This window comes from Molossus molossus, unplaced genomic scaffold (genome assembly GCF_014108415.1).
Source record: "Molossus molossus isolate mMolMol1 unplaced genomic scaffold, mMolMol1.p scaffold_m16_p_1, whole genome shotgun sequence".
NCBI classification, from domain to species: domain Eukaryota; kingdom Metazoa; phylum Chordata; class Mammalia; order Chiroptera; family Molossidae; genus Molossus; species Molossus molossus.
The window spans coordinates 227,291,791-227,314,032 of NW_023425344.1; the positions used below are offsets into that span (position 1 = coordinate 227,291,791).

At 43.9% G+C, this 22,242-nt stretch overlaps 2 protein-coding genes and 1 non-coding gene across 3 annotated transcripts; 1 reads left to right on the forward strand and 2 right to left on the reverse strand.

Annotated features, from left to right (window-relative positions):
- Positions 1-6,120: 6,120 nt before the first annotated feature.
- NPC2 (NPC intracellular cholesterol transporter 2) lies at positions 6,121-18,466 on the reverse strand. The gene is made up of 4 exons (XM_036278157.1): positions 18,203-18,466; positions 12,751-12,858; positions 9,353-9,525; positions 6,121-6,825 (listed from the first exon to the last, which is right to left on the reverse strand). The coding sequence occupies exons 1-4, from the start codon at positions 18,276-18,278 to the stop codon at positions 6,742-6,744; spliced, it is 441 nt and encodes a 146-aa protein (XP_036134050.1). The 5' UTR covers positions 18,279-18,466; the 3' UTR covers positions 6,121-6,741.
- LOC118620897 lies at positions 11,000-11,191 on the reverse strand. The gene has a single exon (XR_004957580.1). It is a non-coding gene; the product is annotated as a U2 spliceosomal RNA (small nuclear RNA).
- Positions 18,467-18,644: 178 nt separating the features above from the next.
- On the forward strand, positions 18,645-20,307 carry ISCA2 (iron-sulfur cluster assembly 2). Its single transcript, XM_036278156.1, has 4 exons — positions 18,645-18,775; positions 19,015-19,117; positions 19,217-19,332; positions 19,787-20,307. Exons 1-4 carry the CDS (start codon positions 18,705-18,707, stop codon positions 19,959-19,961), a joined length of 465 nt encoding a protein of 154 aa, XP_036134049.1. The 5' UTR covers positions 18,645-18,704; the 3' UTR covers positions 19,962-20,307.
- The last annotated feature ends 1,935 nt before the right edge of the window (positions 20,308-22,242 follow it).

Below are 22,242 nucleotides of genomic sequence, written 5' to 3' on the forward strand. Positions count from 1 at the left end.
TCTGATTGTGAGTAGCCTTTGTTTCTCCAAGCTGCAGGAGCACACCCATCATTTCCTTTGTTCATATAACACTTCTATGAGGTATTTAACTGAAAGAGGTTAAATGATTCAGTCAGGCCTAGAGGATTTTCTCCTACATTCATTCTAATGCCTTTATTCTCTACCCAGCATTTTCCCTGTTACCCACATTGTAAGAAGATGGTTCTCAGTGGCCACAGTCTGGAAGATGCTCTGGATAGTTCCTTGGGCTTTATTCCTGCTGAGAAAGATCTGGTGGGAAGCCGGAAGGTGGGGGGTCCTGCCATGGGCTGCAGAGATTCAGCATATCAGGGAGTTGGGTAAACCAAATTTGCTTTCTCTCACACTCTCAGAGGGAACCTGATACAATATGCAGCTACAGAGTCATGACCCAGCCAGGAGCAGCCGGGAGCAGTCCCGAGCAGTCTGGAGGTGGGAGGCGGAAGGCTTATTGAACTGAACTGGAGACAGACAGCAGCCAGGAGGGAGGGGGAGCCATTGCCTCCTGAGCCCAGGGCCAGGGAGCCTGCAGGCTGGAGACAAGCTAGTGTTGTCAATGAGTCCTAGACACAGATGACAGCTGGCTTCTACACGTTCTGAGCTCAAGTCCTGCTCTAGAGCTACCCACCCAGGATAGAGTACTCTGTGCCCTTCTTCAGAAGAATGAATCAAAATCAACTGTTAGCTTCCCACCCCTTTGGAGACAAAGGTTTCCTATAGGGTTAAGTGGTCAGATTCAAAACCTCAAGAATCATGACATTTTTCCATATTAAAAGAATTCACTAAACAATTGCTGAGTGCTGAGTTCTGGGCATTTACTTAAAGATGAAAGGGCAGTCTCTATTCTCAATATGTTTACAGTCTAGAAGGAAGGTGAGCTGGCACACAAAATTGTACGCAAAAACAAATGTGGTTAAGTGTCATAAAGAGAGGATTAGATCTCCCTTAATGAAGGCACACCTCAGGGGGGCCATCAGGGTGGCTATCAGTCTTGAATGGCACCTGGAATTAAATCTGGAAGACAAATCCATGGCAAATGCCTGTGATTCTGGGCCATTGAGCAGTTTCCATGGCTGCGACCTTCTTTTCTTATCTAGGAGGATAAAATAAGCAGGTACTTATTAGAGTCAGGCACTACACTGAGCACTTTGCATACACTATCTCAGGTCACCATTAAACCGCCCTGAGGTGGGTATTCTTATCCTATTTTACAGCTGAGAAAATTGAGGCCTTAAGAAGTTAAATAAAGAGAGTAGATCTTAAAAGGACTTACACGAAAAAACCAAAAGATGTTAAATAACTTACCCAAAGTTAATCAGCTAGGAACAGTTGGAGGTGGGATACAAAGCCAGCTTATATTGAAAAATTACAATGTTACAGAAATCTATAAACAACTACTATGCTCCAACAGTGAAAACCACCCCACAGATCCTGGGTGGCATCTCTCTCTGGTGCCAGGCTCCGATACGGTCAAGTTCCCTGGGAGGGGCAAAGACCAACAACTGCAGGCAGGAGAAGGCAAGATTAGGAGAGAAAGTCAAGACCATAGACTTCAGAATTCTGGAGAATCAGGTGTAAGTCCCTGGGCCAAACACATCTGAGATGGTGTCTAAGTGAATGTCTTGGCCTTTGTCTCAGTCCTAAGTCCCTCTGGACTCCAGGGGTTTTCCTTATTCTGACAGGTATGATTAGTCTGTGTCTGTTGCCTGTGGTGTCCAAACTTCCCTTCCGTGTCTTGTGAACTAAAAAGGGACTATTAGCAAACCCGACAGACCTGACAATTCCAGTCACCAGAAAAACCACGTGGGATGGTCTGATCATAAACTCCTAATGGGAAACACCATGGCAGGTAGTCATATCCCAGGCCTATATCTTCCTTAGCGAAGGTCAGGTTTTACCTTCACTGAGCTCTGTCCACTGTTCTTATGCATCTAAGATAACATACCTTTGAAATGTCTGAGTCATTTTCTTTTCTAAACCCCTCAAAGCATAAGCATGAGACCACAGAACCCCTCATTGTTATCTTGTTCCCCACATACCATCTCCGTGTGCTATAAATGTTAAATGTTGACTATCCTGTACCCACCAATGTAAAAGAAGCATGTGTTTTTCCATTTCTACAGATTTCCAATTCTACAGATTTCCCTGCTTTGCTTTCTCCTGCTTTCTTAACCTACCACCAATGGATTTCATGTAACCTTCCTTATTTTCTCCATTGACTCTAATGTATAAAATAAATATACAAAATAAGCTGTAAATATACAAAGTAAGCTGTAATGTATACAATAAGCCATAAAACTGCCATTTTTGGAGCATTTTCTCCACCCTTTGACATCTTGCTTCTGGGCGTCTTCAAAATTTGGCTTAAAAAACTCAAAACTTTCTATAGGCTGAACTTTTTTTTTTTTTTAATGTTTTTACCTTTATTAATTTTAGAGAGAGAGGAAGGGAGAGGGGGAGAGAGAGAAACATCGATGAGAGAGAACATCGATTGGCCGCCTCCTGCATGCCCCCCATTGGGGATTTGGCCACAACCTGGGCATGTGCCCTGATTGGGAATCGAATCAGTGACCTCTTGGTGTATGGGTCGACGCTCAACCACTGAGCCACACCAGCCAGGCTAGACTGGACATTCTTTTCTTGACAATCTCAATGAGTCATCAGCTGTTAGTTCTGACTGATACTTCAGATATATCTAGCCCGATCCCTTCAATGTGTGCATTACACATTAACAGCAGTTAATAGAATAGCCACTAGATTGTTTTCTCTTTGTTTTAGTAGGTCACCTTACCACTAAATACTGATGGAAGTTATTTCCCTTGATTGCAAAAACCAGAAAAGAATCTTAAAACTGTTGTGCATTTCAATATTTACTCTACCTGCAGTACCCCTTTTTGTGTGTGGTAGAGGCATGTGGGTGGGTAGCGGATTTGAGAGCAAAGTAATGTATTTCTCTAATGCTGAAAACAGAAACTACTGTTGCCTGCCTGCCCTTCTGCTTCTTTGTCTAGAACCCCAAGCATCTCTGCCATGTTCAAGGCCAGGAGCCATCCGTTTTGTCTGCCAGGCTCCTTATCAGCCTGACCCCCTGGCAGTCAGAGCTAAGCTGATTCTTTCACCTGCTGGCTGCTCATCTGAGACACACGAAATGTGGAAAACAATCTGCTGTGCAGAGAGGAGCCAAGACTTCTCCTCTCTGAGCCCAAGCAGATGAGGAGTAGCAGCAACATGCTAGGTCTGCCCCAGGATCTCAAGCCCCAGCTCTCCATTTGAGACAGCAAACATCTGTGCTCTGTGACTACCATAGGGCAATGAGCAGAGAATAGATGGAGGAGGCCGGCAGAAAGTGGAAGAAGTTACTGCTCTTCTGCTGCAGTCCTAAGGAGCTACCGGGGCTCACCACATTGCTCACTCTCTTCCAGGACCCTGGAGCCAACTGTGCGGCCTCTCTCCTGGGCTCCACCCTCTACCCTTCCTTCCACTTTTTAGGAAAACCAAACCCCTGGTTTCAAGAGCATGGTAGGTTCCCACAGCACTGGGCCTTTTAACTGTTTCCATGGCAACCAACACCCAGACCATTTAGTTGCTAGTCAACTGACAGCTGTAAATGAATAGAATTCAGTTTAGAATTTGAGGGATAGGCCAGGGGATTTTCTTCATAGAAAAAGACACAACCACCCAAACACTCAACTCGTCTAAAGATTCTTTTAGGCAGCATCTGTGGAGATTTCAAACTCAGATCACACAACACTGTCCATCCCATTCCCAACACACACACACACACACACCCCTAGAGTATACCAGGACTTTAAATCTCCCAAACCCTATTTTCTGTCCTGTGCCCTTCCCAAAGGGTCCTTGGGAAAACACTTAGGGAGACCATCACCGTGGTGATGTTTCTCACACATAACCCTCTTCCCCTGTACCATAACCATCCTCCTATCAACCCAGTCATTTCAGTAATCAGTGCTTTTGAGATTATCTGATGTGAATGGCTCTTTCCAGATCATCTCCTCTTAGCCCGAACCTCACCTGTGTCAAGCCACCCTTCCTACATCTGTGGGTGTTCTCAGAGAACAGACTGTCTTATCAACCTTTGCAAAGCATCATTAAGATGAATTTGTTTCTTTTAAGAAGTCAACTAAGATTCCCAAACCGAAAATGATTAGAAATTACTCCATGCTTTCTGCTTTTTATTAGCCTGATTTGACTAAATGCCAGGCCTCCCACCCAGCACTCTGCCAAACTGGGGATACTAGGTGCTGTGTTCCTTTACTCTGTAAGCAGGGCTGCCTCTCATATTTTGTTTTGTGTTTGTTAAATGACTGGAATCTGGAATTCATGCAAGAGGGATGTGTCTAAGCCTCTGCTGCTTGCTCAGTGGACTAGAGAAGTATGAGACTGTCGTTGGAAAGAACAGGACTTTTTTACACAGCCTAAGCTTCAGTGCTTCTCAATGTTTTAATGATTCAGGGGGCACCTGTGAACCATTTGTGCTGAAGACGACCTTTCAGACTAATCCCCCCACAGAAGCCCTAACTAGCTCACTGCTGCAGGATCCACATGGCCTCACATTGGCCGGTAAACAGTTATAAGCTGTCTTATTACCCTTCTGCTCCGACTGAAAGGTACAAGCTAGCAGCACTGCTCCTCTTGTCGTTTCCCATATGAAGGTAGGAGCGCAGTGCAGGGCGGGCAGCTGTGAGCCTCAGAGGAGCTCAACCACAGGAGCAGTCATCTGGGAATAGGGAGAGAGCAGACACACGAGGACGAGCTTTTCCAGGCACCTTGAGAGGTTCTGTGCAGAGGATAGCCTCATTTTTCCGAGGCGACATGCCACACATCAGGTTGAATTTGGTTTTCCTGATGTTTCTAGATGAAAAACAATGGCTGTCTCCTAGAATAACTGCTAACATTTACTGAGTCTGTGCTATGTGCCAGGGGTCACTGTAAATGTTTTACATGCATCATCTCATTTAACCCTCATAGCCCTACAGTTATTACCCCTATTTAACAGAGACTGAAGCATCAAGCGGTTAAGGGATTTGAAGTTAACACTGGTAGTTCTATTAATTGGTGAAGCCAGGATCCATCCAACTACTGGCAGTCTGAAGTCAGAAACCACAGAATCCCTTTGGAATTCTTACAAGTGTGATATACCCAGGGTCCGTCATGAGGAGACAAAGTGGCTGTCCCTCCAGACACAATATGATGGGAGACACAAAAGATCTTAGCTAAAGAGTACAGTGGTTGAATGGCTCTGGGAATTAATGAGTAAATCTTGGCAGTTGATAACTTTATTTCCAATCTATGGCTGTCCCCTGGTGGTTTTCCTGGGAAACTCACAAGCCAAAGAAATCCAAAGCTCTAGTGAAGTTAGAATGAAAAGAACTGGACCAAATGACTTATTTGCTGTGTAAACACCCTTACCGAAACCAGACAAGCCTTTCAAGGTTCACATCACCCAATTTGCTTGTGAATAATGCTGGAATCCCTGAGACAGCTAAAAGTTAATAGTGCATTGATTAAAACAAGCAGCAAAATATATGCCCCATGATTATACTTATACTTCAAAATCAGAAAATTCCAAGATTTAATTAATTTGGCCATTACTTGCAAATTCACATTTCATTTTTAAGTTTCTAGTCTTTCCTATGGCAGAAGGTTCCCAAAAGACTATTAAGCTTTATGCCAACTTGTAACCTTACTCCCCTGCCCCCCACCTCAATTCAGTTCCCACCTCAACAACATCCCTTTCTGATGTTATTTTTCAAATAGGTGATATTTGCTTCAGGCACACTTGGTGGTAAAAGATTATGCAAAATAAAAAGCAAAACAAGGTCATTTCCTATAAAACAGATAGGCAAGGTCTAACTGGGCAAGAAGGGGAGAAATGGCAGTTTCTGAGAGTCGTGTCTTTACTGCGCTCTGGTGGGACTGGGAATCCGCCTTCCACGGGTCTGGGGGAAATACTCTGAACAAGCAGGTAGCCTAAGCACAAATGCAGAAGACCACCAAATTTTTATTTATTCAAAGGGACATTTTCAGGTATACAAAGAAGTCACAAATTAAAGTTAAAAAACAAAAATACAACCAAACATCTGCTCATCAAGTGCTGCATTTAATGAAAACCACTTAAGACAGAGAAGGAGAAATGAGATAACCACGGAGAACTAGCCACCCAGGGTTGAACTTCTGCCACAGACACCTCCCCGGCACTGAAACGCTGGATACCACTGGAGAGCAAGTCATTGCTGTTGAGGCAGTGGAGCTGGAGGTGCTGTCAAGAGTCAGCAGGCTTGCTGGCCAGATGCAGTGAACTCAACGAGGCACTTGGAGATGTAATATCCCAGCTAGAGGAATGAGGTTTGGAATCTGTCCCCACTACAAGGGTCAATAACCCTCCGGCAAGTTATCCAATATCCCTAAGCAGCCTGGCTGGACCCTCCTTATCCAACAGCAAAAAACACTGAAGACAAATCAATTTCTACAGTCCTTCTCTCTCCTTTCCTTCAACCCTTTACAAAAGATATCACAAGGGAAGCAGTTCTGAGCCCTCCAGAAACAGGGTCTTAGATACAGTTGGAGGTTGAAAAGCATGAAACAGCAGTCTAGAAATTCCTTTCATCTTATGGCACTGGTTTAGTTTAGACTTGACTTCTCCTCCCCTCCCTCCACTTGTGCTCTCTCATCCCCTGACGGACACACTGGCATCAAATAGCACTATTCAATCTGTACTGGGAGTTCCCAGCAGAAGAGACCTTGGTCGTTGTCATCCCGAAGTTCCCACTTCACCACCAGCTGTATCTGGAGAAAGGGAAAAAGAATTGGGAGAAATGAAACTAGGATCTGTCCTCAATCCAGAATTGGTTCAACTATGAACCCTTAAAGTACATTGTTAACAAACTGCCTCATTCTTCATGCTTTTCTTCTTAAATCATGCCACCAGAAAGGCTACCTGGGATGTGGACACAGCCTATGTCTTTAACTTAGAATACTAACCTAGTTAACTTACCAAATATGATTCCTAAAGCATTTTTTCCCATAAATAAAGGCTTATATGAAAAATAATTTTACACTTAGACAATTTCTCTTGTACTTGGCAATGTAATCCAGCTTTTCCCAACTGTAACCATGAAGAGTAGAGATTGTTAGGTATAAGGAAACTTACTTGTTAATTGGAAATGAAAATATCAAAGCACAAAGGATGTCCAAAGAAGTTCACCATCATACGAATAATTTCAGGAACAATCCTTGTAGCATATAGTTTCAGTTAACTTCCTTAAACCATTATTTAAATTGATTTGAGACAGAGAGGAAGTGGAGTGGAAGAGGATGAGGGAGAGTGGGGGGAGGGGGAGAGAGAGAGAGAGAGAGAGAGAGAGAGAGAGAGAGAGAGAGAACGAAACATCAATCAGTTGCCTCCCACATGCACTCTGACTGGGGATCAATGCCTCCACCTTTTCGTGTATGGGAACACTCCAACCGAGCCACACCAGTCCGGGCTTAAACTATTTTTTAAATTATATACCTCATTAGAGATTTATGCCTTGACTTGTTAAACTCCTACTTTGAACTCTCCCTTCCAATTCTTAATAAATCACTGACACTTTGCCAGTCCTTTCTTACGTGGACATTAGCTTGTTATCACCTCTCTTTTGTACTCACCTGTTTCTTTACAACACAACATCTGAATGACAGTGATACTCAGGTTCTCTAACCTTGTTTTGTAAGTTTTTCAAGACAAGTACACATTAACTACTGTTTAATTAACATGGTGCTTAAATTAACATGGTTTAAGCTGTTTTTCAAATGAAATCAATTCACTTAATAACTACCATATATAAAGTGCCTATAATGTATCAGGTCCTAACTAGACACTGTGTAAGAACTGAGGCTCTGAAATGCCCGTGATTAAATTAATCTACAAATCTGTCCCTGATCTTTAGGGTCTCTGACATCCCTTAAACACAGACTGCCTACATTAGAGACTTTTTAGAATGTTCTTTAATTACTTGCCATTTCTAGAAAATAAATGTCCAGATTGTTCCTGGGTTCTATTTGATTGGAAAAAAGTAATCCCTTTACTTCCTCCATTCTTATTAAGATTCATATATATATATATATATATATATATATATATATATATATATATATGTTATCCTCTCCTGAGGACATTTTTCCATTTTTTGTTCAGACAGAGTGGGAGGGAGAGGAAGAGAGAGAGACAGAGAAACATCGATGTGAAAGGGACACATCGAGTGGCTGCCTCCCGCATGACCCAACCAGGGCCGGGGACAAACTGCAACCGAGGTACATGCCCTTAGCGGAAACCGAACCCGGGCCTCTCTGGACTGCAGGCCGACGCTCTAACTGCTGAGCCAAACTGGCCAGGGCAAGATTCATATTTTTAATACAGGCCCATTCCAGCAGGCTCTATGTTATAAATGTTTGATAGAAAATAAAGTAGGTATAGCAAGGTGAGTCAGAGGTAAAGGTAGGGGTTGGAAGGGGGTGGAGGGGAGAAGGAAGAGTGAATAAAGCTACCTCTCTGCTATAGCGCTAACAAGCTCCTACTCTCCTGTTAATGGATTAACTGAGAGCCAGGATTTTCTGATGATAATGCTATGACAACTTGAAATCTTGAATTATTTGATATCTTTTAACACTGTACAGGTTTTTTTTATTTTTATTTTTATCCTCACCTGAGGACATTTTTCCATTTTTTGTTCAGGTAGAGTGAGAGGGAGAGAGGGAGAGAGAGAGAGAAACATCGATGTGAAAGGGACACATGGAGTGGTTGCCACCCGCACAACCAACCAGGGCTGGGGACAAACTGCAACTGAGGTATGTGCCCTTAGCGGGAACCGAACCCGGGTCTCTCTGGACCATAGGCCGACGCTCTAACCGCTGAGCCAAACCGGCCAGGGCTTAACACTGTACAGGTTTTGAAGTCCTAAGACCCAGCTCTAAGTCTAGGCTGTAATCTTTCTTAGCAGAGTGGACTCTGTTCATATTGTATAATATTGGAGGCTCAAATTTCTTCATCTGTAAGAAAGGGCTAATACCACCTCTACAAAGGTGGTCATGAGAATTCAGTGAAATACTGTATATAAAAATGGCTAATCATTAGGCTATAGAGTCTATAGTCTAGACAAAGAACAAAGGGACACTGAAAAATACCTCTGGTACCTCATGATTCCTAACACTGTAACAATCTCCTTCCCTCAATGGAAAGCAAATAAGGACTCCTACTCTAATCTTTTCTTCCTTCCCTCCTCCTCAGATATCTAGTCAAAATATCTCCAGTGTCCTCAACAACAGTGTCACTTACCGAGGGGTAGGACTTCTGTACTGGTAGTTTAGCCACGTAGTTGTAGGTCTTGTCTTTTTCTATGGGGCACTTGACTCCACTCTTGCAGCCATCAGGCTCAGGGATGGCAAAGGCAACCGGGACGCCCATCACGATGCCATGCACCACGGCTTTGCTCCCTTTCGAGTCAGAAACTAAGAGGGAAAAAAAGAGAATCAGAGAGTGAAGGAAACCATCTATTTCCAAACTCTAAGTAAAAAAAGTCAGATATATTCTCAAGCAATAGCATTGTTATGATAGCACATCGTAAAGCATCCGGACCTCTTACTTCCTAGGGTCCTCTCCTCTTTGTAGTTATGCTCTGCACCTCTGTGAATGCTGCAAAGCATTCACTCCAAAACTTGAAAAATTACTGAATTATGTAAAAATAGCTAAATAAATGACTAAATAAATAAATAAAGGGAATCAGTAGGGGCTGTTTTCTTTGCTCTTAACCCCACCTTACTCTTCACTGCCTTTCATAGTTTCTCTGGAAAATCAGAGCTACTTGGATAAATAACCCCATTCAAAAAGTAAGTGATTTTTGGCAGTTAGCAGCTTCTGTCAAAATGTATTGTGTAAAGTGTTGGCGAGGGTGTGGAGAAAAGGGGACTCTAGTGCACTGCTGGTGGGAATGCAGACTGGTGCAGCCACTATGGAAAACAATATGGTGCTACCTCAAAAAATTAAAAATTGAACTTCCATTTGACCCAGTGATCCCACTTCTAGGAATATACCCTAAGAAGCCTGAAACACCAATCAGAAAGAATATATGTACCCCCATGTTTATAGCAGCACTATTTACAATAGCTAAGATCTGGAAACAGCCCAAGTGTCCATCAGTAGACGAATGGATAAAAAAGCTGTGGTACATATACACAATGGAGTACTATGCGGCTGTTAAGAAAGAAAGATCTCTTATCCTTTGAGACTACATGGAGGGACCTGGAAAGTATCATCCTAACTGAAACGAGCCAAACAGAGAAAGATAAGTTTCATATGATCTCACTTATTTGTGGAATATAATGAACATAACAGTCTGAGGAATGGGGTAGTCCCAGAGACATGGGAGTGGGGTACAGACTGACAATCCCCAGAAGAGGGGGTGGTGGGGGAGAGATAAACCACAGAACTTATATGCACGTGTGCATGAACAGTGGACATGGACAACAAACTGGGGACAGGGCAGGGAGGGAGGGGGAGAGAAAATCAGTGGGGGAAAAAGGAGAAACATCTGTAACAGAAATTAATTAATAAAAAAAAAATGTTTTGTGTATCTTAAAGAGTTTTAGGAGAATGGTCTCTGAATTCTCAAGTACTCCTGCACAAAGGATTCCATTAGCAGTTAAGAATAAAATAGAAGGCATTGTGTAAAGAAGGAGTAAGGAATCTACACAGACATACCATGGACTGTAACAGTAGAGAAAGGGGTAACCCTTTAGGAAACTGGGCAAGGTTAGAAAGAGGTGCATTTCTTGCTAAGCTCTATCCTCCATATAACAAGATGGGCAAGAGGAATAAATATAATAAAATTAGGGCAACGAGTTATGAGCTGTTAGGTTATTCTGCAGATCTGAAGTACTGGTTCTGCTTCTTTTCTTTGTGTGTACGTGCCTGCACACGCGCACCCATGTCTGCACTGTTCCCAGAGGTACTGCAGTAAAGGGTCAATGCAGGGAGTGGATGGAGCAAGCTCCTATTCTATCTCCCTGCTCCAAAAAATTTATTTAATGTATTGTCCTCGGGTAGAGGACATTTCAGATAGTAAACGGATAAGAACGGATACTACACTTGATCTTAGCCAAAAAAACGAGAAGAGATGGGCTCTGTTTCTTTCTGTCTGGCTTGGTGATTAGTTTTTGTTGTTGTTGATCCTCACCTGAGGATATTTTTCCATTGATTTTTAGACATAGTGGAAGGGAGGGAGGGGAGAGAAATATTGATGTGAGAGAGACACATCGACTGGTTGCCTTTTGCATTACCCCTAACCTGCAACCCAGGTATGTGCCCTTGATCGAGAATCGAACCCGTGACCCTTCCATCCGATGGCTGATGCTCTAACCGTTGAACCAAACCAGCCAGGGCGCTGATTACTTTTTTTATTTTTTAATCCTCACCCGAGGACATTTTTATATTTTTTGTACAGATAGAGTGGGAGGGAGAAAGAGGAAAAGAGAGAGAGAGAAACATCGACGTGTAAGGGACACATCGAGTGGCTGCCACCCACACGACCAACCAGGGCCAGGGACAAACTGCAACCGAGGTACGCGCCCTGAGTGGGAACTGAACCCGGGTCTCTCCGGACCGCAGGCCGACGCTCCAACCAGAGCCAAACCGGCCAGGGCTGATTACTTTTTTTTGACTGGACTAATAGAGAGCCCGGCATAGAAAACAACTCTAGTACTTAGACCTGTCTTTAGGCTTAAGAATAGGAGATGATAGAAACTTTGAGATTTCTTTTTTGGGTAGGGGTGGGGGGATGCAATGAAAAAAGAAACTTTATTCAGTGCAAAACAGTTCAACTGTAATACAGCAAGGCTGCAAAGCAGCCCTGGGGTCAGGCCTCTCTCCAGCTAGGCAGCTCTGCTCTGCTCCTCCATAGTCTGCTCTGCTCTGCTTTTTTAGCTCAGCCCGGGAGCTGCATTCTCCAGTCTTCGGTGGACAGGGAAAATGTGCCCTGAGATTTCTTATTAGACTGTCTAGTCTAGTCCATTGGATAGAAAATGAGAGAAGGATTCAAGGTAGATGCCCTTTCTAGAAATAAAGATTTGCATTTGTCTAGATTCCTGGGAATCTGAAGATGATAAATGTGGTAACAGAAAGCAACAGGTTCCAATAATATTTCTTCAAGTTGAAGAAAGTTCTCAGATTTCTTGATTGCTTCTGAGGTCCTCAGTGAGTTCCCTAAACCTTACAAGGCTGAGTATTAATTGCTCTTGTATTTTGAGGCAGAACACAGACTTAATAGCTAGAAATGTATATTGCTTAAAATAACATTTTGGAGGAGTTCCAAAGTCTACAGATTTGGGGTCTGTACTAATATTCTGCAGTCTGTACCTAAACAGAGCTAACATTCTCATAATAACCTACTGCGATATCGTCAAAAATAGGACATAGAGAGGCCAAGCTATCTTCTCTCACCTGCAAACACATGGAAATCTCTCTCTTTGCCTAAAGATAGTACAGACTCTAGGAAATAGGCATATGAGAACCCTGTAAGGAAAGGGTGTCTAAGGGTATAGTGAATCCCAACTTTACTCAGGTAGAAAGGGAGGTCATAGAATTTTTGACGGTAATTCCCCTCTCCCACATCCTGATACTCGTGCCAATACTTGAGACTGATGTTATGCCTCTTGAAGGTAAGAGCCACTTTTACTCACTGCTGGTGAAGGTGACATTGACACTGTAACACTGTCCTTTCTGCAGATGGCAGGGCTGAACAATGCATGGGGTCACTTTCACACTCTTTAAAGCTCCAAATGAAGTACCTGCAAAAGAAGAAAAATGAGTTGAAATAGGAGAAAAAATAAATAAAACCTCCTAGTTTGATCCTACCTAATGGGAAGATGCTGTTTTCCCAATTAGTGTAAGCTCTTTCTCCTCTACCATCACTGATCTCCAAGAAACTGTTGATATTTGATGGGTAAAGGGGAATTAAGGAAATTATTAAGTATACATAGCCACTTCCCTACTATATAACCTGGGAGGGTTATACCAGTGAAAAATCATCCCCCCATTCCATCCCCGCACAGGATTTTATTTTTTATCCTCACGGGAGGACATTTTCCCATTTTTTTGTTCTGATAGAGTGGAAGGGAAAGAGAGAAAGAGAGAGAGAAACATCGACATGAAAGGGACACATCGGGTGGCTGCCATCTGCACGACCCAACCAGGGCCGGGGACAAACTGCAACTGAGGTACGCGCCCTTAGCGGGAACTGAACCCGGGTCTCTTGGGACTACAGGCCGACGCTCTGACCACTGAGCCAAACTGGCCAGGGCCCCGCACATGATTTGAAAGCATGTACGTATACAAGTGATGGCTCAAGTCACAGAACTACTGTTTCCTTTTGGAATCTTGAGACTAGCTACTTTCAAACTGCCCTCCCCCACCATCTTTCAATTCTGTACTGGTCTCCAAATTAGTGGTCTCCAAGCTTTGTATACCCCCACCAATGAGAACAACTTTAAGCACTCATCTGCAATATACAGATGGGTACACTCCACTTTGGAAATGTGTTCTTCAAAATAAGTATCTTTGAAGCAAGGTGTGTGTCCTTTATTTTAAAAGAATTTTTTTCAGTCTTAAAAAGGAAAAAATGCTGCTTGTTCACAATAAATGTTTGATCAGAAAAGGTTAAGTACAAATCTTTAAAAATCCTGTTATATGACCCAGGCCCCTGACACTGGACAGCTGAATGGGAGAGACTTCAAGAGAACTGCTGGTCAACACTGCCTGCAACGGGGTAAGCATAAGCTCTGCAATTCAGCCGTCACTGTTGAGAGGAAGACTCTGGGACCTGAAGCCTGGGTCTGAAATCTTACTAATCTCTGTAGTGGCTCCATTACTTACTGTGTAACCTCAAGGCAAGATGCTTAACTTCTTTGGGGATAATAATAGTGACTACCTCATAGAGTAGGTGAGCTAACACAAATGTAACTCTTGAGATAAGTGTTTGGAACATAGTAATGCTATACTGTAGCTCCCTTTAGCCATGGTTTCTTTTTCTGCGATTTCAGTTACTCACAATCCACTGTGGTCTAAAAAGAGTAAATGGAGAATTCCAGAAATAAACAATTCTTAAGTTTTAAATTACGAAATGTGTGTTGAAATCTCACACCATCCCACTCCATCCTGCCCAGGCCACGATTCATCCCTCTGTCCAGCAAGGCGCTTAGCAGCTGACTGTCCTGGTATTACAGTGCTTGTGTTCAAGTCACCCTTACATTACTTAATAATGGCTCCAAAGAACAAGAGTAGCGATGCCGGCAATTCAGAAATGCCAAAGAGAAGCCGTAATGTGCATCATGTGAAAAGGTATGTATGTACAGTATATACAGGGTGGGGCAAATGGAGGTTCACAGTTGTGAATACACAAAAGTTTATTCATGTGTTATTATTTATTAATTATTGTATTATTTTCCATATGAACATCTGTAAACCTATGTTTGCCCCACCCTGTATAGGATTCGGTACTATCCAGTTTCAGGAATCCATTGGGGGTCTTAAAACGCATTCCCCATGGATAAAGGGAGGCTACTGTATAAAGGTTTACTATTATTGTCATCATATCAGAATTCAGTCTATAAATTTAATCTAGAATAGTTGCTCCTGGGTGGGTGAGCATGTTCCCTTAAAAAAATTTTTTTTTTTTTGCCTTGGCCAGTTTGGGCCAGTGGTTAGAGTGTTGACCTGCAGACCAAAGAGTTCTGGGTTTGATTCTGGCCAAGGGCACATACTGCGGTTGCGGTTTGTCTCCGGCTCCAGTTGGATCCTGTGGGTGGCAACCAGTCAATGTGTCTCTCTCACATTGATGTTTCTCTCTCCCATTCTGCCTGAAGATAAATGTAAAAATATCCTCGGGTGAGGATTTAAAACATAAATAAATAAATAAATTTTTTCCTTTATTGATTTTACAGAGAGAGGAAATGAGAGGGAAAGAGAGACAGAAACATCAATGAGAGAACACTGACTGGCCGCCTCCTGCATGCCCCCCACTGGGGATCGGGACCATAACCTGGGCACGTGTCCTGACCAGGAATTGAACCGGCGACCTCCCAGTACATGGGTGGACACTCAACCACTGAGCCACACCCGCCGGACTAGCATGTTCCCTTTTGACACACAAGGTGGACCTCTCATCTCAAATATACTTTGTGGGTAGAAATTATGGATCCAGCTGACAGAATGGACTCTGTCTCAAAGTAGAACACATGAAGACAGAAAGCAAACTGATGGTTGAGAGCACATTATCTGCTTAGTGGTTACCAGGTTAGTGTCACCTGTAGGATAAAAAGCTCAGGTGGATGCCCTCTGCTTTCTCAGCCTGTATCTGCTCTTGGGTGGAAGTTTCATCCTACTGACCAACACTGCTGCAGCTAGGTCTGTAAATACCTTGCACTCCCTTATCCCCAGCTTGCTTCTCCAACATGGCAAAGTTCTCAAACTCAACATTCAACAATTCTCTTCTCTAAGCACTGTGCTATTCTGTCATATCTTCCATGGACGGGGGAACAAAACAAAACAAAAAACTCCAAAACTTTAATGAACATCGTATTGAAAATCAGTGCTTATACTAAGCCTTATACTAAGGCTTTCCACATCTAGCTTCTGCCATCTTCTTTCAAGACTGGGCCACATGATCTAGAAGGACCTGAGTAAAGGGTCCTTGTAGCTCCTTCACCCAGTTCTTAAGCTGACAAGAGGCTCTTGGACTTCCAATGTCAATAGAACAAACTCCTCAACACTAACCTGCGAAAATTGCAAAACTAGCTTGCTTGGCCCTATTTCTCATTGAGGAAATGCCACTCCAGGAAAAGGGGGGCGTACAGCGGAACTCAAAAAACTTTTGATGTGGGCACTGAATTTTTTACATTGCATTTCCCAATTCAAAAGTAATTGAAAATCTGTAACTAAAACCCTCCTTCCCTTAAGAAGATCTTGCCATAGGTGTACACCTACTTTTTTTCTTTTTTAAGAGATTAGTTTCAAGTTGAAGATTTTTAAAATTTTATTTAATTAATCAATTAATTAATTAATTTTTATCCTCACCCGAGGACACCTTTTGATATTTTGTTCAGATAGAGTGGGAGGGAGGGAGAGAGAGAGAGAGAAACATCGACGTGAAAGGGACACATCGAGTGGTCGCCACCCACAGGACCCAACCAGGGCCGGGGACAAACTGCAACTGAGGTACGTGCCCTTAGCGGAAACCGAACCTGGGTCTCTCCAGACCACAGGCCCACGCTCTAACCGCTGAGCCAAACCGGCCAGGGTGTATACCTACTTTTTTCAAATGAGTAGAACAGTGTTTGGATTTAGTTTTCTTAGTGGTTTTTTTTTTTTTTTTTAGTGTTACCACTGAAACCCAAAGTGGCTCAAAAACACACACTAGTTTCCTACTGCTTACAAGTTGTGAGAACCTCAGCAAGGTACTCTATGTGCCTGTTTCCTCATCTGTAAAACAGATTATGAGAGTTTAATGAGTTAATACAGTGTCATCATCCAAATGTTGGCCACTGCCCTGGCCGGTTTGGCTCAGCGGTTAGAGCGTCGGTCTGTGGTCCCAAAAGACCTGGGTTCGGTTCCCGCTAAGGGCATGTACTTGGGTTGCAGTTTGTCCCCGGCTCTGCTTGGGTCGTGCGGGTAGCAGCCACTCGATGTGTCCCTTTCACATCGATGTTTCTCTCTCTCTCTCCCTCCCACTCTATCTGAATAAAAAATGGAAAAATGTCCTCGGATGAGGATAAAAAATAAAAAAAAAATTAAAAAAACAAATGTTGGCCACTAAAATTAATGGAGGGAAAGGCAATAACCTGAGGTGATAATAGCTTCTTTCATTTAGTGGAACAGCATCTATTAAGTATTAATAGGCAAGCAGTGTTTATTCCTTTTTTTTTTTATCCTCACCCGAGGACATTTTTTCCATTTTTTGTTCAGGTAGAGTGGGAGGGAGAGAGAGGAACAGAGAGAGAGAAACATCGATGTGAAAGGAACACATCGAGTGGCTGCCACCCACACAACTGACCAGGGCGGGGGACAAACTGCAACCGAGGTACGCGCCCTTAGCGGGAACAGAACCCGTCTCTCAGGACCGCAGGCCGACGCTCTAACCGCTGAGCCAAACCGGCCAGGGCAAGTCTTTATTCCTTAATCAAGCTGTCGTCTAGCCCCCAATTTGGCTTTTGCTTCAACATGAATTTTGATGACATAGTAGAAAGAGTATTTTCTCATTTACTTTTTCAACAAATATTTATTGAGCAGTTACTATTACTTGGGAACTGGATATAAAGGAGCAAACTTACGCTAGCTCCCATTCTGCTGTGTGATTTTGGGTAAGTTACCTAACACCTCTGGAATTCAATGACTGACTATATATATGATCTCCAAGTTTCCTTCCAGCACACAGCTTTTATAAAGTCAGTTGCATGCCTCCTTTATTTATCATTATACCTCTTCATCTCAGAAAAGTTCGGCTGGTACAACTCATTCTATAGACTTGACTGAACGAACTCACGATTTCTACACCCATCCCCTTGTATTTCCCAACAGATTCCAACCACAGCGGCAAGAAGAGTTACGTGTCACAAGCTGCGACCAGAGACACAAGTTTTATAGACAGAAGGAATCACAAAATTCCATAGACCAAAGGAAACGCTAACGGAATCATGAAAAGGAGAACTGGCTTTTGATTTGTCAGCAAAAAGTAAGTGGAAAAGAAAAGCAGAGTGGGTAGGGAGAGGTCATCCAGGACACAAAGGAAAAGGAAATCTAAAAGTTCTGCGCCCCACACCCCCACACCCCCGCCGCCTTGCCTGCGGACCCTCGGCTGTCTGCCCTACAAAATTTAGGAAACTCCAGCAAAAGGTCCATCCATCTCCAGGAATGTCCAGGAACCACAAACACGCGCTCCAGGGGCAGAGACAAAGTTGTGAGTAGTCGAGTTTCCTCGAGGTCGGCCTCTTCTCCCCTACCCGAACCCACTCCACGAGGGGTCCAAGGCTGAGCTTGGCCGCCTACGGGACCCGCCCAACCCAGGTGGAGTCTCAGCGCGAGGTTCTGGCGGAGGCTGCTGCCGGGAGTGCGGGGACCGCAGGCTGGTCCTGGACTCACCGCAGTCCTTGAAATGCACCTCCTGTGCGAGGGCGGAGGCGCTGAGCGCCAGGAGCATGAGCGCGGCGGGTAACATTGCTGCTAAGGAACTTCCAGGCGCGAGGAAGGAAGAAGCGGCCGCCGTAGTCACAAGATAAAACTGCCGGGGCGGACTCGGGGAGGAGCTCGGTCAGGAGACCGGGAACTAGCAAATAAGGCCGTGGCCCACCCGCGTCCTGCCCCCGGCTCCAGGCAGCCAAGCTCGGGTCGGTCTCCGCCCACCCTGACCGCTGCTCGGCCCCGCGGGATAGGATACATCTCCGCCCCGCCTCTCTCTCCAGTTCTAGGCTTTGTTGGTGTGTTCTCGCTTCCACAGGGGAGCATTCCTAGCCAATAAAATCCCCCCGCCTCTCGCGCCACCCAATAGGCGTACTCGGAGGCGGGACCTCTGTGGGTCCCGCCTCTCGAGGCCCAAGCGGAGAAGGGGATTGGGGCGACGGGAGGGGTGGGTTTGTGGAGGAAGATGGCGGCCACCCGGAGCTTATTCCTAACGGCAGCGGCGGTGAGAGCGGTCACCCCCTGGTGGGGGAGCAGGTACCAAGCTTAGAAGGGCACTTGGGAAGTGTGTAAGGTTTGGCGCCTTCCAGGACTAAACGGAAACCAAGGTCCACGGGGAAGTGAGAGTGTGGCATGAGGCTGTCCAGTTGGAGGTCGTCAGGTTGGGCATAAGGCGGTGCAAGTGGGAGTCGTTAGGTCTGGCGTGAGACTGTCCAGGTAAGGGTCGCCAGGTGCCCTTCTGTTCGCGGCTCAGCGTCCTGCCTTGCGCGTGGCAGGTTTCTTGCGGCTTCTGCTCGACCTCAGTTGCATCGGGAAGCGTCGTCCTCTAGCCCCGAGGCTTGCGAAGGGCAGGTTCACCTCACCGACAGCTGCGTCCAGGTAAGAGGGGCGGCGGTGGACGGACTAGGGCCCTCCCCTTGGCCCACCCTTCTACCTCCCCTTGCCCGCCGTTCCTGATCCCCTCTTCCTGCGTTTCAGAGGCTTCTGGAAATCACCCAGGGGTCAGAATTCCTCAGGCTGGAGGTGGAGGGAGGCGGATGCTCCGGATTCCAATACAGATTTTCACTGGATACAGTTATCAACCCGGACGACAGGCAAGGAGGAAGGGGCGGATCTTCAGGGAATGTGCGGGAGGGATGAAAGTGTGTCCAGTTTAAGGTGCACTTTTATTCCAAATTGAAAAGATTTGCTAAATAAGGATGCCTAACATCACTCTTCTCACACAGTGGGGATACAGTGAAGATTTGTTGTCTTGATTCAAAATAACTAAGTTATAGGAGGAAGATTGGCCTTCCTGGGTCTATAGGGTAGATGATAGAGTTAGGATGGATTAGATTCCAAGCCTAAATCTCTAAATATTTCCCAGTATTCATTCCATGAATCCTTTTTTGCCTCAAAACCAGCACCCTTTGGAGGTAATAAGGAATGCTTCCTCTGTTCCAGAAAACTGAGGATGTGCACCTCTCACATCAGGGCTCAGAGGGTGTCATGTTTTTGGTGTTTATGATATTCGTTAATGCTTTTCTCGTGTTTTTTTTTTTTTTTCAGGATATTTGAACAGGGTGGGGCAAGAGTGGTGGTTGACTCTGATAGCTTGGCCTTCGTGAAAGGGGCCCAGGTGGACTTCAGCCAAGAACTGATCCGAAGCTCATTTCAAGTGTTGAACAATCCTCAAGCAGAGAAAGGCTGCTCCTGTGGGTCATCCTTCTCTGTCAAACTTTGATTGGATGATAGGTGTCCCAGAGATTACTATCGTTGGTACCAGTCTGAGGAACATGGGATGAGTAGAATTTTAGTGGTTTCTTTCCAGTCATGACCCTCCCTCAGTTTCATTTCCCACAATCCAGGAGTGTTGTGTTTTTTGCCACTGTTATTTTCAGAATGTGAAGGTTTTACTCTTGACTTAATTTTTTCTGTACCATTCTAAGGCCAAGGCTCTGGATCCTGTTACCTAAGGTTTAATAACTGATTGAAACCCAGTGTAATCTGTAAAGCCTCCAAGGTTCCAAAATTTGAGTTACTTCTCTGGCCTTCAGAGCTGCATATACATATATGTATAGCTATATATAAAAGCTTCATTTTAAAAGCAAATTCTTATTTACTTGTGTTTTGTATTAGAGTCACAGAGTAGATTGCTTGAATACTTGTTACTAGGCCAGAGAGGATGAGAAAGGCAAATGAAATGTTCTCATCTTCATCTCACCCTTCCTGAATGTGCTAGTTGACTTATCCTTATTTTCTATGCAGCTCATGCTCCACTTCTCATTTGTTAGGGCAGATACATTTTCTTCTCACACTCAGGATTTAGATTTACAAAACCAAAAGCCCATCACTCAGAAGACAGACCTGACTCCCATGGATACCTTAATCACTTGAAAAATAGCCTTCAGCCAGCTGCTGTGGCTCAGTGGATTGAGCGTCATCCCATGAACTGAGAGGTCCTGGTTTGATTCCCGGTCAGGGCACATGCCCAGGTTGCTGGCTTGATCCCCAGTAGGGGGTGTGTAGGAGGTGGCCAATCGATGTTTCTCTCTCACATTGATGTTTCTGTCTCTTTCCCTTTCTCTCTCTCTCTCTAAAAAAATCAATGAAAACATATTTAAAAAAATAAAAAGAAAGAGAAGAAAAATAGCTTCCATATTCCCACAGACATTTCAAGTTTCTGTGATCATTTAGTGACAATCTTTTAAGGATATTTTACCTTATGGTGTAAAATGTCATAGCAGGAGCTGGTCCCTTTGTTGGAATAGATATTAGATACTTAGGGATTTTCTTTTAGGTTGGATTACCAGATAAAATGCAGGAAGCCCAGTTAAATTCGAATTTCAGATGAACAATAAATAATTTTTAGTATAAGTGTGTCCCAAATAGTGCATGAGACATACTTATACTAAAAATTATTTGTTGTTTATCTGAAATTCAAATTTAACTCTGCATCCTGTATATTTATGTTAAACCTGACAGCTTCACTTTAGGATCACTGAAGAAAAAGCATTTTAAGCCACAAATTCCAATGAATTTCAAAGTACTTGTTTGGGCCCTGGGTAGAAGCCTCAGTTGGTTGGAGCGTCGTCCCATACACCAAAATGTTGCAGGTTCAGTTCCTGGTCAGGGCACATACCTGGGTTTCGGATTCGATCCCTGGTTGAGGCACATATGGGAGGCAACTGATCCGTTTCTCACATCAGTGTTTATCTTTCCCCCACTTCCTCTCTCAAAGTCAATAAAACATATCCTCCGGTGAGGATTAAAAAAAAATTTAAAGTATTTGTTTGGGTATGGAATTTAAATGGGCCACAGAGCTAGAAATTGCGGTGTGTGTGTAACTGCTGGGGGAGCCAGAACTGCATGGACAGACAACTAAAAAAAGACAGAAATACCACCAATATGATGAATGATTTATAAGTGCTAATAGTGGGGAAACCACACCCAGGTCGATTCTGGGAGAATTATTGGTTACACCCTTGTTCCAGCAAAAACTTGCATTTGTGGACTGGATTGGAACATTTCTGGCCTGGATTAGAGTTAAGGTCATTCAATAAGAGAATACCATTAAAAAAATGGAAATACAGAGTTCAGAGAGAAGTATCTGAGATAGAAATTTAGATGCTTACTTTTTTTTTTAATCCTCACCTAAGGTTATTTTTCTATTTAGATAGAGTGGGAGGGAAAAAGAGAGAAACATTGATGTGAGAGAGATACACTATTGGTTGCCTCTTGCAAGATCCCAACCAGGCCCAAGGATGAACCACAACCAAGGTACATGCCCTTGACTGGAATCGAACCCAAGACTCAATGGTCCACTGGCCGATTCTCTAACTGCTGAGCCAAACTGGCCAGGGCTAGATACTTACATTTTTTTTTTTTAAACCATTTACCCTTAAAAAAAATTTTTTTTTAAATTGATTTTAGAGAGAGAAGAAAGGAAGAGAGAGAGAAACATCAATGAGAGAGAACATCAACTGGCTGCCCCTTGCATGCCCCCCACTGGGGATTTGGCCCAC